The sequence below is a fragment of the Petromyzon marinus genome, chromosome 4 (assembly GCF_048934315.1).
Source record: "Petromyzon marinus isolate PM22_M1 ecotype Great Lakes invasive population chromosome 4, UKy_Petmar_22M1.pri1.0, whole genome shotgun sequence".
In the NCBI taxonomy this organism is placed as follows: domain Eukaryota; kingdom Metazoa; phylum Chordata; class Hyperoartia; order Petromyzontiformes; family Petromyzontidae; genus Petromyzon; species Petromyzon marinus.
Genome location: NC_133670.1, coordinates 14,767,815 through 14,782,398, shown reverse-complemented (window position 1 = coordinate 14,782,398; position 14,584 = coordinate 14,767,815). Strand labels below are relative to the sequence as shown.

General features: G+C 43.6%; 1 protein-coding gene across 4 annotated transcripts in view; it reads right to left on the bottom strand.

The window, feature by feature from the left end:
* Window positions 1–3,837: 3,837 nt before the first annotated feature.
* Window positions 3,838–14,584, bottom strand: part of GPD2 (glycerol-3-phosphate dehydrogenase 2) — an 81,991-nt gene continuing 71,244 nt past the window's right edge. For 3 of the 4 annotated variants that reach the window (XM_032946065.2, XM_032946064.2, XM_032946066.2), the window contains exons 12-17: window positions 9,985–10,116; window positions 8,133–8,291; window positions 7,369–7,481; window positions 7,134–7,212; window positions 5,849–5,947; window positions 3,838–5,314 (exon numbers count right to left, since the gene is read on the bottom strand). In XM_032946065.2, the coding sequence (XP_032801956.1) occupies window positions 5,168–5,314; window positions 5,849–5,947; window positions 7,134–7,212; window positions 7,369–7,481; window positions 8,133–8,291; window positions 9,985–10,116 (729 nt within the window). In that variant the 3' untranslated portion in view covers window positions 3,838–5,167. The remainder of the gene's footprint in view (window positions 5,315–5,848; window positions 5,948–7,133; window positions 7,213–7,368; window positions 7,482–8,132; window positions 8,292–9,984; window positions 10,117–14,584) is intronic. The other variant, XR_004402304.2, reaches the window with a different exon arrangement.

The following is a 14,584-nucleotide window of genomic DNA, read 5'->3' as shown; positions in this document are numbered from 1 at the left end:
GGCTGCATCATCCATCCACGAGCAACACAGAATCCGTGCAGTGCAACAGTAACGCCTCCACATCGCCTTTCCAGTCATTTTGGCGAGTTCCCTGAAAAGTTGAATGTCTTTTTATTTTTATACATTTGTATATAATCGCAAAAATAGTTCATTATTATTTTGTATTGTGAATTTTTTTTTGCTTAGGAGTAGGGTTGGAACGACTGTCCGAAACACCTAATTTTGTATTAAATTAATGGGAAAAGTCATTCCGATTTACGAAAATTAGTTTACGCGTGTTTTTTTTTAAGAACGCATCCCTTTCGTAAATCGAGGGACACCTGTATTCATGTGCAGCCGTCGACATGCTCCTCATGAGCAGTATAGGAGTGCGCCACCTGGTGTCTGCATCCAGAAATCGATGCTCACACAAGGACCTCACCGGGGCGTCATCGCATTACCGAAGTATACGCAACAGCTCTATCACGTGAGCCCATACAATTACTATCCTAGCCACCAATCACCGTGGGTCACTGAAACTCGCGCATTGAAAAAAAAAACCCATAATACCTCAAGACGCCCCACAAACCATCAACAGGGCCAAAATACATCAAGAACGTGAACGAATGTCCTCACCAACACCCACACTACCCACCCAGATGAAGCGTTTTTACAAGGAAGCTGGTAGGGAGTAAAGCGTGTTAACAGACACCTCCAAAAGTCGGGCGTGACGTAAGTGACTAAAGCCCAGGTTTTCTTACGATGCTCGTCAATATGCTCCTCATGACGAATAAGACCGGTGCCAAAGCCAATATACTACTGGTGAGACAAAATCCAAACACAACCGAGATTAATCTATTTGATTACTTCAAATAGATTAATCTCGATACCGCCGTGGGAGAGAATCACTATTCCAACACAGCCACCCTGACAACCCACCGTCAAGTTTGTAATATTTTTTGAATGTATGCGACAAGCCTTCACACTGCCACTCTACAGATTTCCTCCAAGGAAACGCCGGACATGCTTGCCCAAGACACTGCCGTGGCTCTGGTGAAAGAGGCTGCACTTGCTAATCCGACCATGGCCTCTGCTTCCTGGATACACTCTCGTACACATCAAGCAATGTGTGCTGCTTCGAAGCCGCATCTTTATCAATCCGCACAGAATAGAAATCGGATCCTACGTGCGCCATGCCTTAGTCAGCCAGAGGTAAAAGGAACGTGCCCTCATTTGATTCAAGAAATGCAACCTGGCTTCCACCGAATACCAGCAAGGATTCGGGCAAAAAGCCTGAAATCTCACGGACCCTTCTCACCGATGTAATGGCCACAATACTGCCTCGATGGTCAGCAGCTTCTCAGAACAAGTAGCCAGTAGACGGCCTGCAGAGCGTTGCAAACTGTGCTGGTTCTAAGGGGCAAACCCTGCCACAATTAACGGCTTTTGCTGCTTAATTCCCAAGCAAATCTTGCTATTATTCATAAAGGACCGATCACCATTCCTTTAAACTGTGGAAAGCCGATATGGTTGAGGCCCTCACTTTCAGGATGGCCAAAGAGAGGTCCCTCTGCCACTAAAAACACAGTCCACAATTTTTTTTTTAAATAAGATACATCAAATGTCTCTCAGCACATCATACAACAAAACCCTTCCTGGTACAGTTATAAAAGCACCAGAGGATATCCACCACTTCAGAATCAAACTTTGCACCTCTCATAGTGGCCCTAAATTATTGAAATCTAAACTCGCTCTTTCAACTGAATCTGAATTCACTGATATCAGACGAAGAGGCCAATACTCATCCTCGAAGAGAACCATGGGATCTGAGACCCAAGACGTCCTGCCTTAGTTTAGTGATGAGGATTGCTCGTGCCCCTTCCATAGTCAGTTTCTCCAGGACCTTGGGGATCAATGAAACTTGAAGGAACATGCACCACATGGGGAAATCAAGGAATTCGTCACAAACACCCTGAAGTGGAAGAGCCAATAAACTGGTCTTTTCACGTTGTCTGTTTGATGAAAACCAGTGAATTAGTGACTATTTGAACTTGGAAACAATGTGGGCAAAGGTTTTTGGATGCAGGTCCACTCACCTGAGTTTACCTTCTCCCATCGATCAAATCTGCCATGCAACTATCCACACATACCATATGCCTTGCCGTGAATCGAACGTCGTGGCTCACCACCCACCAGAGTAACATGAAAGACTATTTCCAGAATAAGGCTCGGCGAGCCTTGCCGATTCACCACCACTACGGCCATATTGACATACTGGACAAAAAACATTTCCCTACCATCACTGCGTGGCCAACCATTGTGAAACCAACATGATGGAGCTATGCTCCAGCATATTGATGCATGAGCTTTCCTCTGCTCGGAATCACTGGCCTTGAAGCACAACCTATTCACAATGGGCCTCCTAAACTGAAGAGACCTGCATCCATTTCTATCCACACCTATTCTCAGAAAAAGGTTAAGGGTTTCCTTTTGAAATGCGCATCCACGGCACCCACCACCATCTCCTATGGCCACCTGATACATTGTCTAATGTATCAATTGAAAGGGGCCCCACTGGCAATCCAATACGTTTTCCAAATGTTTGTAAAAATAAGCTTTTTAAAAGTCAGAAATAAGTTACGAAAATAATTAAGGAAAAAAACTAGGGGTCATGATGCCCTTGTTAACGCAAAAAAAATAAAGTAAAAACAGGCAGGTCACATCTTGAGAACAACGAGAGATGAACAAAGCTATGGAGCAGAAATCAAGATGGAGCAAAAGAAGCAGAGTAAGACGTGATATATTAAATAATTTAGAGGCCACTGGTGAACAAGAATAGACCCAGAATCGGATTGGCTTTTAGCCTGTGAGCAATGGGGAGTTACTGGCTGATAACTAGTCGAACAGACCCCACTTTAGTCCCCTCATGTGCAAACACACCCAAGACACCATCTCTACCAAGACGGCCATGTGATGAGCTACCAGGTAGGCCTTCATTCGCCCACCACCTCTTGACAATAATAACTGCTTTGCCCAGTCTGTCATTCTACTTTGGTGTCCGAAATGCCTTCCCTTGCCAAAAGTGTCTTCGACAGCACCCAGGTGCATAGTTCATCCAGGTGTTATCAGACAGGTGGCCCCATGAGCACACAGGCCGTTTTGATTCAGACTGGTGTAGAAGGGCGTAGGCCCAAAAATCGAAGCATTGCAGAGGGTAGTTTTTCTGATGTCACGTGATGGCCTGTTGTGTCTCAGGGAAGCCCCTGCATGTTGTACATAATTCTGGGTGCGTGCAACAAGTGACGTTTTAATCTACTCTTCATGAGAAGTGTGATGGCAGTTGTAATAAAATCTGAAATTGCCGACCTGCACTGTGTGAAGTTCATAATAATAATTGAATTTTGTAACACGCACAGTATTCGCTCACTCTCAAGGAATTACTCTGAGGCGCGATAAACCATAGACAAGCAGGAAGGCAGCAACGTGGTTAACCGGCACCAACAATCGGCCAAGCTCTGGAGTCCTTGATATATGTTTTCAGCCAAGTGTGTATGTGTACAGAAACCAGTACACCGACAGAAACTCCAGATGAGGGGGAAACACTTCCATATAGATGAAACAGATGGAGACTAGCCCAATAAAATATAAGATAATTTTAACTAGCCTGACACTGAAATATCATTTTATTTAAATCATATTCTTTGGGTCTTTCGGTAAAGTCACGTAGATAGGTAACAAATAACACTTGTTTTCAGTTCAATAATCAGCTTAAGCATTTTTTAGCCAAAATAAGTTAGTGTCATAAGGAAATTTTGTCCCTAATTATACATGCAACAAATTATGCAACTACAAGACACAGCATGTAAATGCTTGTTTTATTTTAGTACAATAACAAAACCAACTGCATACAGTAGATAATTCGGCTGAAATACAGCGCAAAATTAGTTTCATGCAAAAAATCAGCGATGAATGTAGCAGTAGCCCAGACCCTCTCACCCAGTGTATTTCCTCGAGCAATAGCTGGCACAGTGCTGCAGACACCATGCACTCGCGTCACTGTGTGTTTCACGCTCAATCAGGAGCAGGATTCTGCCAAGCCATCCAAATCCTTCGCTCCTTAAGCTGGAACCCACCTGTGCTGAAGCTGGATGTCAGGCACGTTTGCCACACCATAGTTCACGTCTTATCTCAACAGACTGCATTCACTTATATTACAAAGAGGGGATTCTCAGCCAAGTGAAGCAGAATGATACCTATGGCTAAAGCAAATATAAAACGAAGACTGACATGAGATCAGAACGGCTCTCTACGAGTGGTTTGCCTGCAATACAAATGGGTTGATCGTATTTCCATGCTCAACTGTTCTCACGTCGTGCACTGCAGACAAGAGATGTGAACATATATGGATGAAGGAAATGCACTAGGTGAATGTAATATAAGCAAAAATAAGCCTCAAAGCATTACAGCAGACAATCATGCATTCAGCACTCTGTCCCAATCAATCATAAATCAAGTTATGCAGTGCTTAGAAAAGTTATAAAATCATAAATGAAATACAATCAATGGAAATCTATTCATTTGTCCATGCTTTCTCTTGTGCGTTTTGTTGCTATGGCACGTGAAATGTATGAATGAGCAATTGAAATTGTATATAATGTGGCAACTCTATATCAATATATTATTATATTGAGATCAATAGATACCCAACCTTAAAATATCATAAAAACAAGAACATAGATAAACTACTTTAAGCAAAATGAAATATTCCAAGCCAAGAGTTTAAGACTTTGTACCTTCATGCAAATAAACCTCAAATAGCCACAGCTTGAAACCATTAGATGAAAGTGAACCAATGTCCGCAGATAAAACTGCGCAGTGTAACCAATGATCTTATAACATACATGCATCACACACATGCACAAGATGATATTCTTATGGCACTGTCAACATATGAACAATTTTGGCACCACGTCTGGCGTTTGCCATGCAAACAATGAGCACTAAAGAAAGGCCCATTGCGGCAGATGCGACAATGCTACTAAATTGGTCACCAGAGCGAACCGGGACTGCAAAGAGGCACTGCATATGCTACTTGCATTGTAAAGTAAAGCTGCCTTATAGTTGGTATGTGCGCAATTTTGACAAAACTCTTGAGAGACTCAGAAGAAATTTGTGGTGATGACGCAGACTAGAGTCCACCTCCGCTCCGGGCCACGGGGATGGCTTCTCTCTGCGGCTTGTGCTGCTGTTCTGCTCCCGAGAAATTCTCTGCCAGCTTCATCAGAGTGGCCAACCTGCTCTCCGACACCGAGCCCATCTTGACCGCACTCATCAGCTGTGCAGTCGGGGCGGGGAGGGACACGGAGAGCTATTAAAGAGGTACAGGGCTACTAATGGCCATCAGTATTACTGAGCGTGTACGATAAGTGCGATTTGTAGGTAATTACTGCACATAGATGGAGTTTAATTTAATTTAAAAAATATTCACATTAGGGAGTTGTGAATGCAATGCTCATTTCATAACAAAATAATAATTAAAATGTTAAGTGGCTTTCTTGTATTTGATTTAGAAATACATCCCATTGTCATTTGACTTCATATTTTTGATGATGGAAATATTGCGATATATTGAATGACATTCATAAAACGCATAAGCACACGTGGTAATTTTTGTTAAATGCAAAAACAGATTTTTATTTTTTTAATTTTACATGTGAAAACCTGAATAGTATCCAGGTTTTCCTTGCATAAGAGAAATTGGTTTGCACTGTATTCCTTGCACGATGCATACAATGGGGTAAGGAACTATGATTTATTTTTTACTTTGACCTTTGGCCGATTGGTGGGTTAATAAGGGGCAATCGCTCACCTGAAGGAACTCATTCAGCTCCACTTGCCCATTCTTGTTCAGATCCACTTCGTTCAAAATCTCGTGCAGTGTGTTTTCATCAATCTGGTCACCGGCACTCTGAAGATGGCAATGAGAACACTTAAGCTCTCTCTCTACCCTGAGTGACAACTCTAACAAGCACTTCCGCAGACCTCTACATCTCAACATAAAACTCATTGGAGACTTTTGTTTTATGCAGATTCTGGATGTGTAAAAAAAGAATCACCAAAAAATATTGGCAAAATTGCTGTGATTATCATCGCAACAAAAGAAAAGGTAATCAAACACAGGCCAGTCGATTATAAAGTGTATAAAATTCCATCCCCAACACAGATAATTTAAGTAAATAATTGTACTTAAAAAAATAATTCCCGTTACAAATGTCTTCAGCCATTGTTCAGATAAAGGATAAAGACACACATGCAGTTCATGGAGTGAAATTCAACACGAACAAGAATGTTACATTCACGGAAATATACACATCCAGACAGCGAGAGCAGCTCCCAAGAGCCACTGTGCAGTGAATGTGTGATGTGAAAGAGGGGAGAAAACTACTCTGTGATAGGAGAGAGAGAGAGAGAGATATTTCATTCAGCATGTTACACAATACACCATACAACTTCTGCTGCATATTAGAACACCGCACAACCTTTGGTTCACAACTCACTCGACTCACTTCTTTCTTCACACGTGCCGATCTTAACAACAACAACGCCCCATACATAATTATGGGAGACAATTATATTCACCTTAAACGCTTCTTCTCCATTTTTAAAGTGCTTGAAATGTTTCCTCCTATAACTGTGCAGGATCTTGAGATAATGTATTTCGACGTAATATATCTTACACATTGTGTGGCCATGTTGCTACGATGGGAATACACATGTAATAACCAAGCCTATGAAGCAAACTCTAATCTGCCTCTGATTATACGGGACAAAAGAATTGTGGAGATTAAAAAGGACAAATGAGCTGTCGATATTAAGGCAAAGACATTTGACAGAAATACACGGCCGTGTCTAAAATTTGGTTACTTGCAGAGCGTATAATTAAAGCTCAACACTAGAGAAATAATTTACACACCATTTCTATGATGTGGATGTTCACAATATTGGCCAAGAAAACGTTTTCAGGAGTGAAACTTAAGTTACCGTTCTCGTGTACCCGGTATAAACGTGTGACGCTGATGCATGCTCGTGGTTTAGAAGGAAATGCCACCACAATCGGACAAGGAATGTGGGACAACAGCACAGGGTCCACTTACTTCCAGAACTGCCTGCAAATCTACGGTGGTGATGAAGCCCTTATTTTCTTTGTCAAACTTTAAAAATCTTTTCTTGTATCTGAACGCATCACAAAGCAAATATGAAAATACAATTTGGTAAACGCAAGCAATGGCAGCAAAATAAAACAAATAACAAAACATGTAAAAAATAGCAGTGGTGGAAAATTATAAGCGTACAAATTAATGACGGGTTAAAAACGATAAACCGCATTACCGATCGATTTCGGCTGGGTTGAGGTTAATTTCGGAGGTGTCTGTAAGTTGCTCCCATCGTGCCTTGTAACCCATCTCAGTGTAGAGAAACGTCTTGGCAGTTTCAAGCTCCTCCTGAAATTCAAATGAAGGAAGAATAACAGCAGCATCAAAATCTGAATATATATTTATCCTCGAGAAATACGATGAGCTATAAAGCTCTTTATCACAGATGTTCAGTAGGCAGGGAACAGAAAGTTACAGCAACAATATAAAAAAAAACGATAGGAAAGGTAAGCAAGTACGTCGTCACATATCCGACCATCAATAATTATCTGCCCTGATCAATTAACCACCCACAACCGAGGGTGGTTTTGTGCAAGGTGTGACTGCCATTGTTCATAGATATTTATTACCAATCCGTCCTTTCCAAACACAGTCATGTGTCCCTCTTCTTGCATTATATATTCGCTCACTTCTAAAGCAAGTCAAGCTCCGTGCCCATGATCTCGACGCTTTATCCTTGTCCAGTAACCTACATGTACAGAATGGTGTAATACTGCCACTTTCGATAGGTGTTCACGTGACTTTTTCACATATTAGCATACATGTCAGTCCCCCCAGTGAGTCAGCTATGCAACGTTGTACTGTAATTAAGAACAGTGGCACGCTAATAGATGGATGCGCTAAGAGGCTGCGCGGATGCCCTCTGGGCTCGACCCCCCAACCCCCGGGGTCCCCCCGCCACCCCGCCGCCCCCACCCTCCCTCCCATCCCCTCCTCCACCTGCTTGCGCTTTTCGCTCCAGTTCAGCTCCTTGCCCATGATCTCGATGACGCGCGGCAGGGCCTCGTCCGCCGCCTGCACGTTGAGGAAGGCCAGGCGCGTGCGGCGCGCGATCACGTCCGTGGCCGTGCACGCGTACTCCTGGATGGCGAACTTCACCTGCCCGGGCGGCACATGGGGAAAACTCGCGTGAGCGTCCTCTCCGACTTCACACATTACAGAACGAGCACAAGAGCACCGCACGCCCACTCCCCCCTCCATGCTAACACTACACCAGGAATATGTTTATACTGGTTTGTGTCTTGCTCTGCGATGCGTTTTCAGGTTGTGCCGCGTGTTGTTTGGCATTATTGCCGATGTTTTGCTCCATGTGCTGGTGGGAGCTTGTTCAGGAACTGGTGGCTTTTCCTCGAGATCGAGCTGGGCCATGAAATGTCTGCGTCTTCTTATTTACTTGGCTTCCAATGGACAACACTTATAAGATTACTTGTCTTTACGGGGATTAAAAATTATCAACGTGCGTCCACATACCCAAACAAGCGTTGGGGCGGTTACTCATTGCCGTTGCTTGGCCAGTGGTGAAAATGCCACACTGATAAGGCAAGGAACGATTCTGATACTATTCATTTCGCATCTCCGATTAGCACGGATGGCGAACGTGCGAAAGAAGTTCAACATACATGAATGTACCCAGAAAAGCCCCACCAAGTCTCGACAGACTTTTTTTTTTCAGGAGAGTCTTGGATTGGGATGCTAGGCGAATTCTGTTAATGATTTCTGGACTTTGTGTGGGGAGGAAATCCGAGAAAACCCCAACAACCAAGAGGGTGACACTCAACACTGCCACCTCTGAGTCACCACACACTCCCATGCCTACATCTGGTAAACCAAAGTGGTCACCCATCCAAATAGTAACCATGCGACAGTAGCGTCTGAGATCTATAGGACTACTACTTGTTCATTTCCCCCAAAATGGCAGTCATTTTATGACCCCAGACAAAATATCAACTGATTCAACTCTTATATGTGATTCAAATTCACAACCTTCCAATTGTAAGACGTGTACTTTACCACTGTGTCACATAGCCAGATAATGAAATTAAAATGTAGTCGACATTTAATGTTACATTTGCAACAATAGTAAGTCAATTGAATGGCTGGAAAGATAGCTAATTCACCCTTTGATACCTGTGTTTATATGTAACTTAATGATATGGAATGATACATTAAGAGACAGAAGGCCCATTGCCATTAGATTTTAATAAAAAAAGACTTGGAGACATTGAAATTCACTGTGGATAGAGCAAAATACACGTACAGACTTTTGTCAATCCACAGGCCTGTGCTGGTCGCAAGGGTTATATGGCCATACTTTCATTACGGTGGTCAGTGCTGTTTGGTGAAGGCAGGCAAGATAGCCATGAAAGCATAGAAGTACAGTAATGTTTATTTTTCTTCAATGCCCTCTACTACTCACCACAAAACCCCTATATGATAACCTGTTTGTGCATGGTGGTCACCCATCCATGCAATATCCAGGCTCAACCCTGCTTAGCTTTTGAGATTTTGCAAGATTGGGTGCGTTCTGGGTGATTTGGCCACAGGCGCGCATTTAAAAAAAACACTTCAAAGCCTTTACAGGCTGAAAACGAAACTGCATTTTTGTATTGAAAACCCAAAGTTCATATTTAATTAATTTGAGAGTAAAAAATAACGAAATGCTTCCTAAAATGTTAAGCAGCCATTTGTGACCAAACATACATACGATCATGAACACATGAACTTGTACATACACAGGTGAGTGCCCTATGAGACCATGTCTCTCTTGCAAAGGAGAGACAAAACACAATACCTCAGCCTCGATGTACGGGAACTCCGAGACGAGCCTCTTGCCGACGATGGGCCACCGCTTCCCGGTCACCTTTGCCATCTTGGCGATTTGAAAAGCTTTGTCCCCATAGCTGGAGGCCAGGTGCATTGCCACCTGCACACGAGCCAGAGGCAGGACGCGTCATCGTCCGGTCTCGGCCAACGCCGGGGCGCAAAAGGCGTTGTTGTTCGCACGGCGAGCTGACGTCCGTTAAAGATCCAATCCCGTCAATTACATTTTGATGGGTTTAAAAAAAAAAAAAATTAAGACTCGGGGGGGGGGAAAAAAATCACGGCGCACGCTCCCCTCTGCATGGAGGTCGTTCGCACTCAGCGGACCAAGGCTGAACAGTGTTATTAATACTACTCTCCCCTCTTCAGTGTTTCCTTCCAAATCACATAGGCGGAGAGCAATCACAAGAGCCGGGCATGTCAGAGCTGGGCAACCCCGAGCGTATCCCGACTCAAGAGCCAAATGGCTCACAGGGCTATGCCAAATAAATGAAGCTGAAACTGTATCAATGTCAGGCGAGGAGAAGGGCAACCATGGGCGATAAACATAGCGGTGTGGGCAGAGGACGCCCGGGCGCACGAGTTTCCCCAGGAATGTACACGTATGCACCACGTGGCCGGGGTGGCGTGATTGGCAACTGATGCTAAGGCACCGCCAGTCGGATAACCATCGCGGTCAACTGGCTTCAGAGGCCGAGTTGAGAAGGGGCTTCGTGGCGACTGGTCTCATGCAGGGAGTCACAAGTCACATGCCTATAAATATACGCACGTGACAGAGCACAGCTCGGGAGATGCTCTAACTCGACAGGGTATTTTTGGAGCGCGACATTATTTATAGAAGCTGTGTTTCATATTCACATATTATTGATGGTTGTTGTGCTAATTTTATCATTTACGAAACAGGGGAGGGAAATACTTGTATTGTCGCACGCTGCTTATAATCCACTAGATTGTTCTCTCCGTGTGTTCAATCATCACTATCTTTATGTAGGCTGTACCTTTGGCGGCAGTGCAATTAAAACACAGCACTAATTGCGTGCGCCATGAAAACCATTACGAAATAAATGCAATTATAGCATCATAAATACAGTGCACCAGCGATGCAACCATAATCCATACTTAATGGCATTCTTTAAGGGGCTTTTGCATTTTATTTTTTGTTTGACAATGATTCATGCAATGATTTAATTCCACATAAACATATTTTAACATGCCAGTAGACGGATGGTTCTAGATGCTTTAAAACAAAACAGTGCACCACGTGTGTGCAAAAAAGCGACTTGAAATGAGCCCAAATCAGGTCCAACTCTACTGTACATGAACATATGCTAAAATTGCAAGTGATTAACATGTCTGACTGACAGATGCTGTGTTTAGCAGCGGAACCATTATTAGAAGCGCAAATTTGTTATGTCTGTCATCTATAAAATCTAAATCTGGTTAACAGTGCTGTAAAATATGAGCCCGTTTTAGAGCTGCAGAGCAAGGAAGCGATATGTTAAAACGTAAACAGAATTCATTAAATGTCTGCAAATTAAGTGTTATGCATTTAACCTTCTGGCGGAACATGAGGGCTTTTTGATGTATTCAACGGCAAATGTTTACTAGTGAAGACACAGCACATGCCATGGTGCTCCAACTTGGTTCACGTGTGTAATTATGACAGCACATGCGCTCAGCGGATATGGAAGAGTCCCATTTTTGCAGAGAAAAAGGCAACAAAGAATATCAGCGACAGTCATTACAAAAAATCGTCGTTGTTTCGCTACAATGCCAATATCAACTCTGCAACGCATTCAGAGATTATATACGATCAATGCCACGTCTGTGGCATTGATCGTATGTGCCACGTAACACATAAGCAAATCCTTGCAGCAAGCCATCACCCTACCTCCCAGGTCATTACCACAATCAAGTCCATTAAAACTTGGCTTGTTGAACCGAAATCAAGCTTCCGTCCATGTCAACGCAAGCTCAACACAGCTTCTTTTGTGTCAGGAGCCAACTTGCGTTGATCTGCCAGGAACTTCAAAATCATTTCTCATCTCAAGATTTCTCAGCAGTGATAAAACAACGGTGCTTTCCTTTGAAGAGCACCACTAACGTCAGGGCTGACGCAGGCGACGGGCCGGAAACCTCCCCAACGAACACATTCAACACCCTGCCAAGAGCTGGCAAGGCTCTCGGTGACATCGTCCGAGCATTGTGAAGTTGTTAAAATTAGCCAACAACAAGTGCCGGCAAAGGCTCATTGTCAACAGATGATAATACGGAGTCACGTCGAAAAGTTTTACGGTGCCGAACGCAAGAGGTGACCCGCACATCTGAGCAAATATGTCCCCCCTCCTATTTCTATGCTGCATGCCGTTTGAGTTCAATATGACACATGCCACCGTCGCAGCAGCCTGCAGTAGGTAAACGACCCTCTTAAAGCTTCCACACCGTCTGGTCCCGTGACTCCGTACTTTCATCTTTATCTGAAGCTGAAGGACAACCTCTGAGGACATATCAGGTTATGAGAGAACGGAGCCTCAAAGAGATGTCCAGCAACAGAAAGACGAGCACCAGAAGGGATGGATTATACTGGCAAACCGAACCCAACCGGGCGGCACACGTGTGCATCCACAAGGGGGGAAATCCTTTTTTTAAAAACGAACATCTAGGGGAGGTGACCGGGTGGCCCAGGGGGGATGATGATGCATGTGTTAGAAAATTGGGCCCGGCTATCGTGGGTTCAATTAAACCAGGTTACCAAGTGAGGCGAGTTCGCTGTCTCAGCGCAGTAGGCGATGCGTGTGCACAGAAGCATGGCAATTTAATTATTCACTTAATAAGCCTGATAAACGTAAGCGTAGTCGCTTGCATTAAAAAAAAAAAACCTCGCACAATGGACATTCGACCGATCACTCTTTGCACAGCATGTTCTCCTAAAACGCGTAAGTTGCGTTCCTGAAGAATACCGCGTTATGGAAAAAATCGAGTTATAATAAATAATATATAATATAGGGTAAAGAAAAGTCCGCGATAACACGCGACATGTCTATGCGGGCTGAACAAAGACTTGAGGAGCGTGTGTAGCAATCTAGAAGCATCCAGCAGCATCCCGCCTTGTGACGCTACGCCAAGGTAGTCGTACAAGCACTTATTCCCTACTCGCGCGACGTAGTTCCGTTCACTCAATAACGTAATATCCAATTCGCGTTACAAACAACACCACGCGTTATAGGGGACTGCACGTGTCAAGTTCGCTGGTGACAATATTACACACGCACAAAACAGAGAGCGTTCTATGCTCAAACAAGCAATGGAATGGACACTCCTCTCTGTTCACATACCGGAGGGACATTAGCATAGTCGGGGTGGGGGGAGTGGAAGGCAAAGTGTTCCAAAAGATGACCCGAGACTGACTTTGCACAAAGTGGCACTCATGTTAATAACCCCAGAGGGATAAGATCTGTTATGAATGCCCATGTAATGCGAGTTTTATTTTTCTGCAGGGGTAAATTCAATGTACATGTGTGCACCCTGTGCATTAACTCACACCTGGGATCGTCAAAGTGAAACATCATCAGTAGTAACAGCCGTGTTCTATCCACTGTTGGACGAGTGACTAACATTATAGTTGCCACTCCCCAGAGTTCCATGATGCCACAATCCATCTCACTGCCACACATTAATAGCAAATGTGCGTGATGAGAGGCTAATTCTTCCAATTAGTTTTATCTCCCTATTTTGAATAGGATAATGATGAGGAATTGTTCCAGACTGAGGTACTTCTTTTCTGTAGAAAATATGAAAAGGTCCACTAATTTTGATTCAACAGTTAGGCCTCATTCTTTCATGATGTAGTTAGGTGTTACGCATCTGATTCAGAAAGGTTCCGTTTATTGACATCGAATTATTTGACAACTGAAAACATAATTTGAATGACACCCCCACGGCACATGTGATGTGCTGTTTAATTGCTTACATTAGTTGCAGAATATGCTGAAGCAGCCTGTTAATATTCTGTCAGGAGGGAACAGACTGAGCCCTGCCGCATCATCTGCCACACACCCCCTTCCCCGCGCCCGCCCATCTCACCACCAAACATAGTCAAGAATAAGTGAGCTAACTTTAGACCATATCATGATGAGTTTGAGAAACACTGATCTAAACATTTTAAATTAGCTCGTGTGCAGGTGCTAGGCGGGTTATTACATCGCAGGGCCATGAGAGATGATGGCAGGCTTGGGGAGGGCCTTCATCCAGCAGTGGATTGACCATGGCTGATGATGATTACAAAATGTATATTCTTTGGGTCTTTCGGTAAAGTCACGTAGATAGGTTCAAAGAAAATAACACAAAAATTACAACGTTTCGATCGCAACGCAAGCGGTCGTCATTGGGCTGATGATGACCACGAATATGAATTCCTGCAGTCACGAAAGCTTTAAGTCAAGAATTACAAAACGTCTTTTATAAACCCAAATTTGACAATTGTATTTCAAACAGGAAATGCTTTAAATAAATGTGGGTAATGATGCATTGTACATTTTTATTAAAAAACTGTGAGCAGCCTACACGTCCTC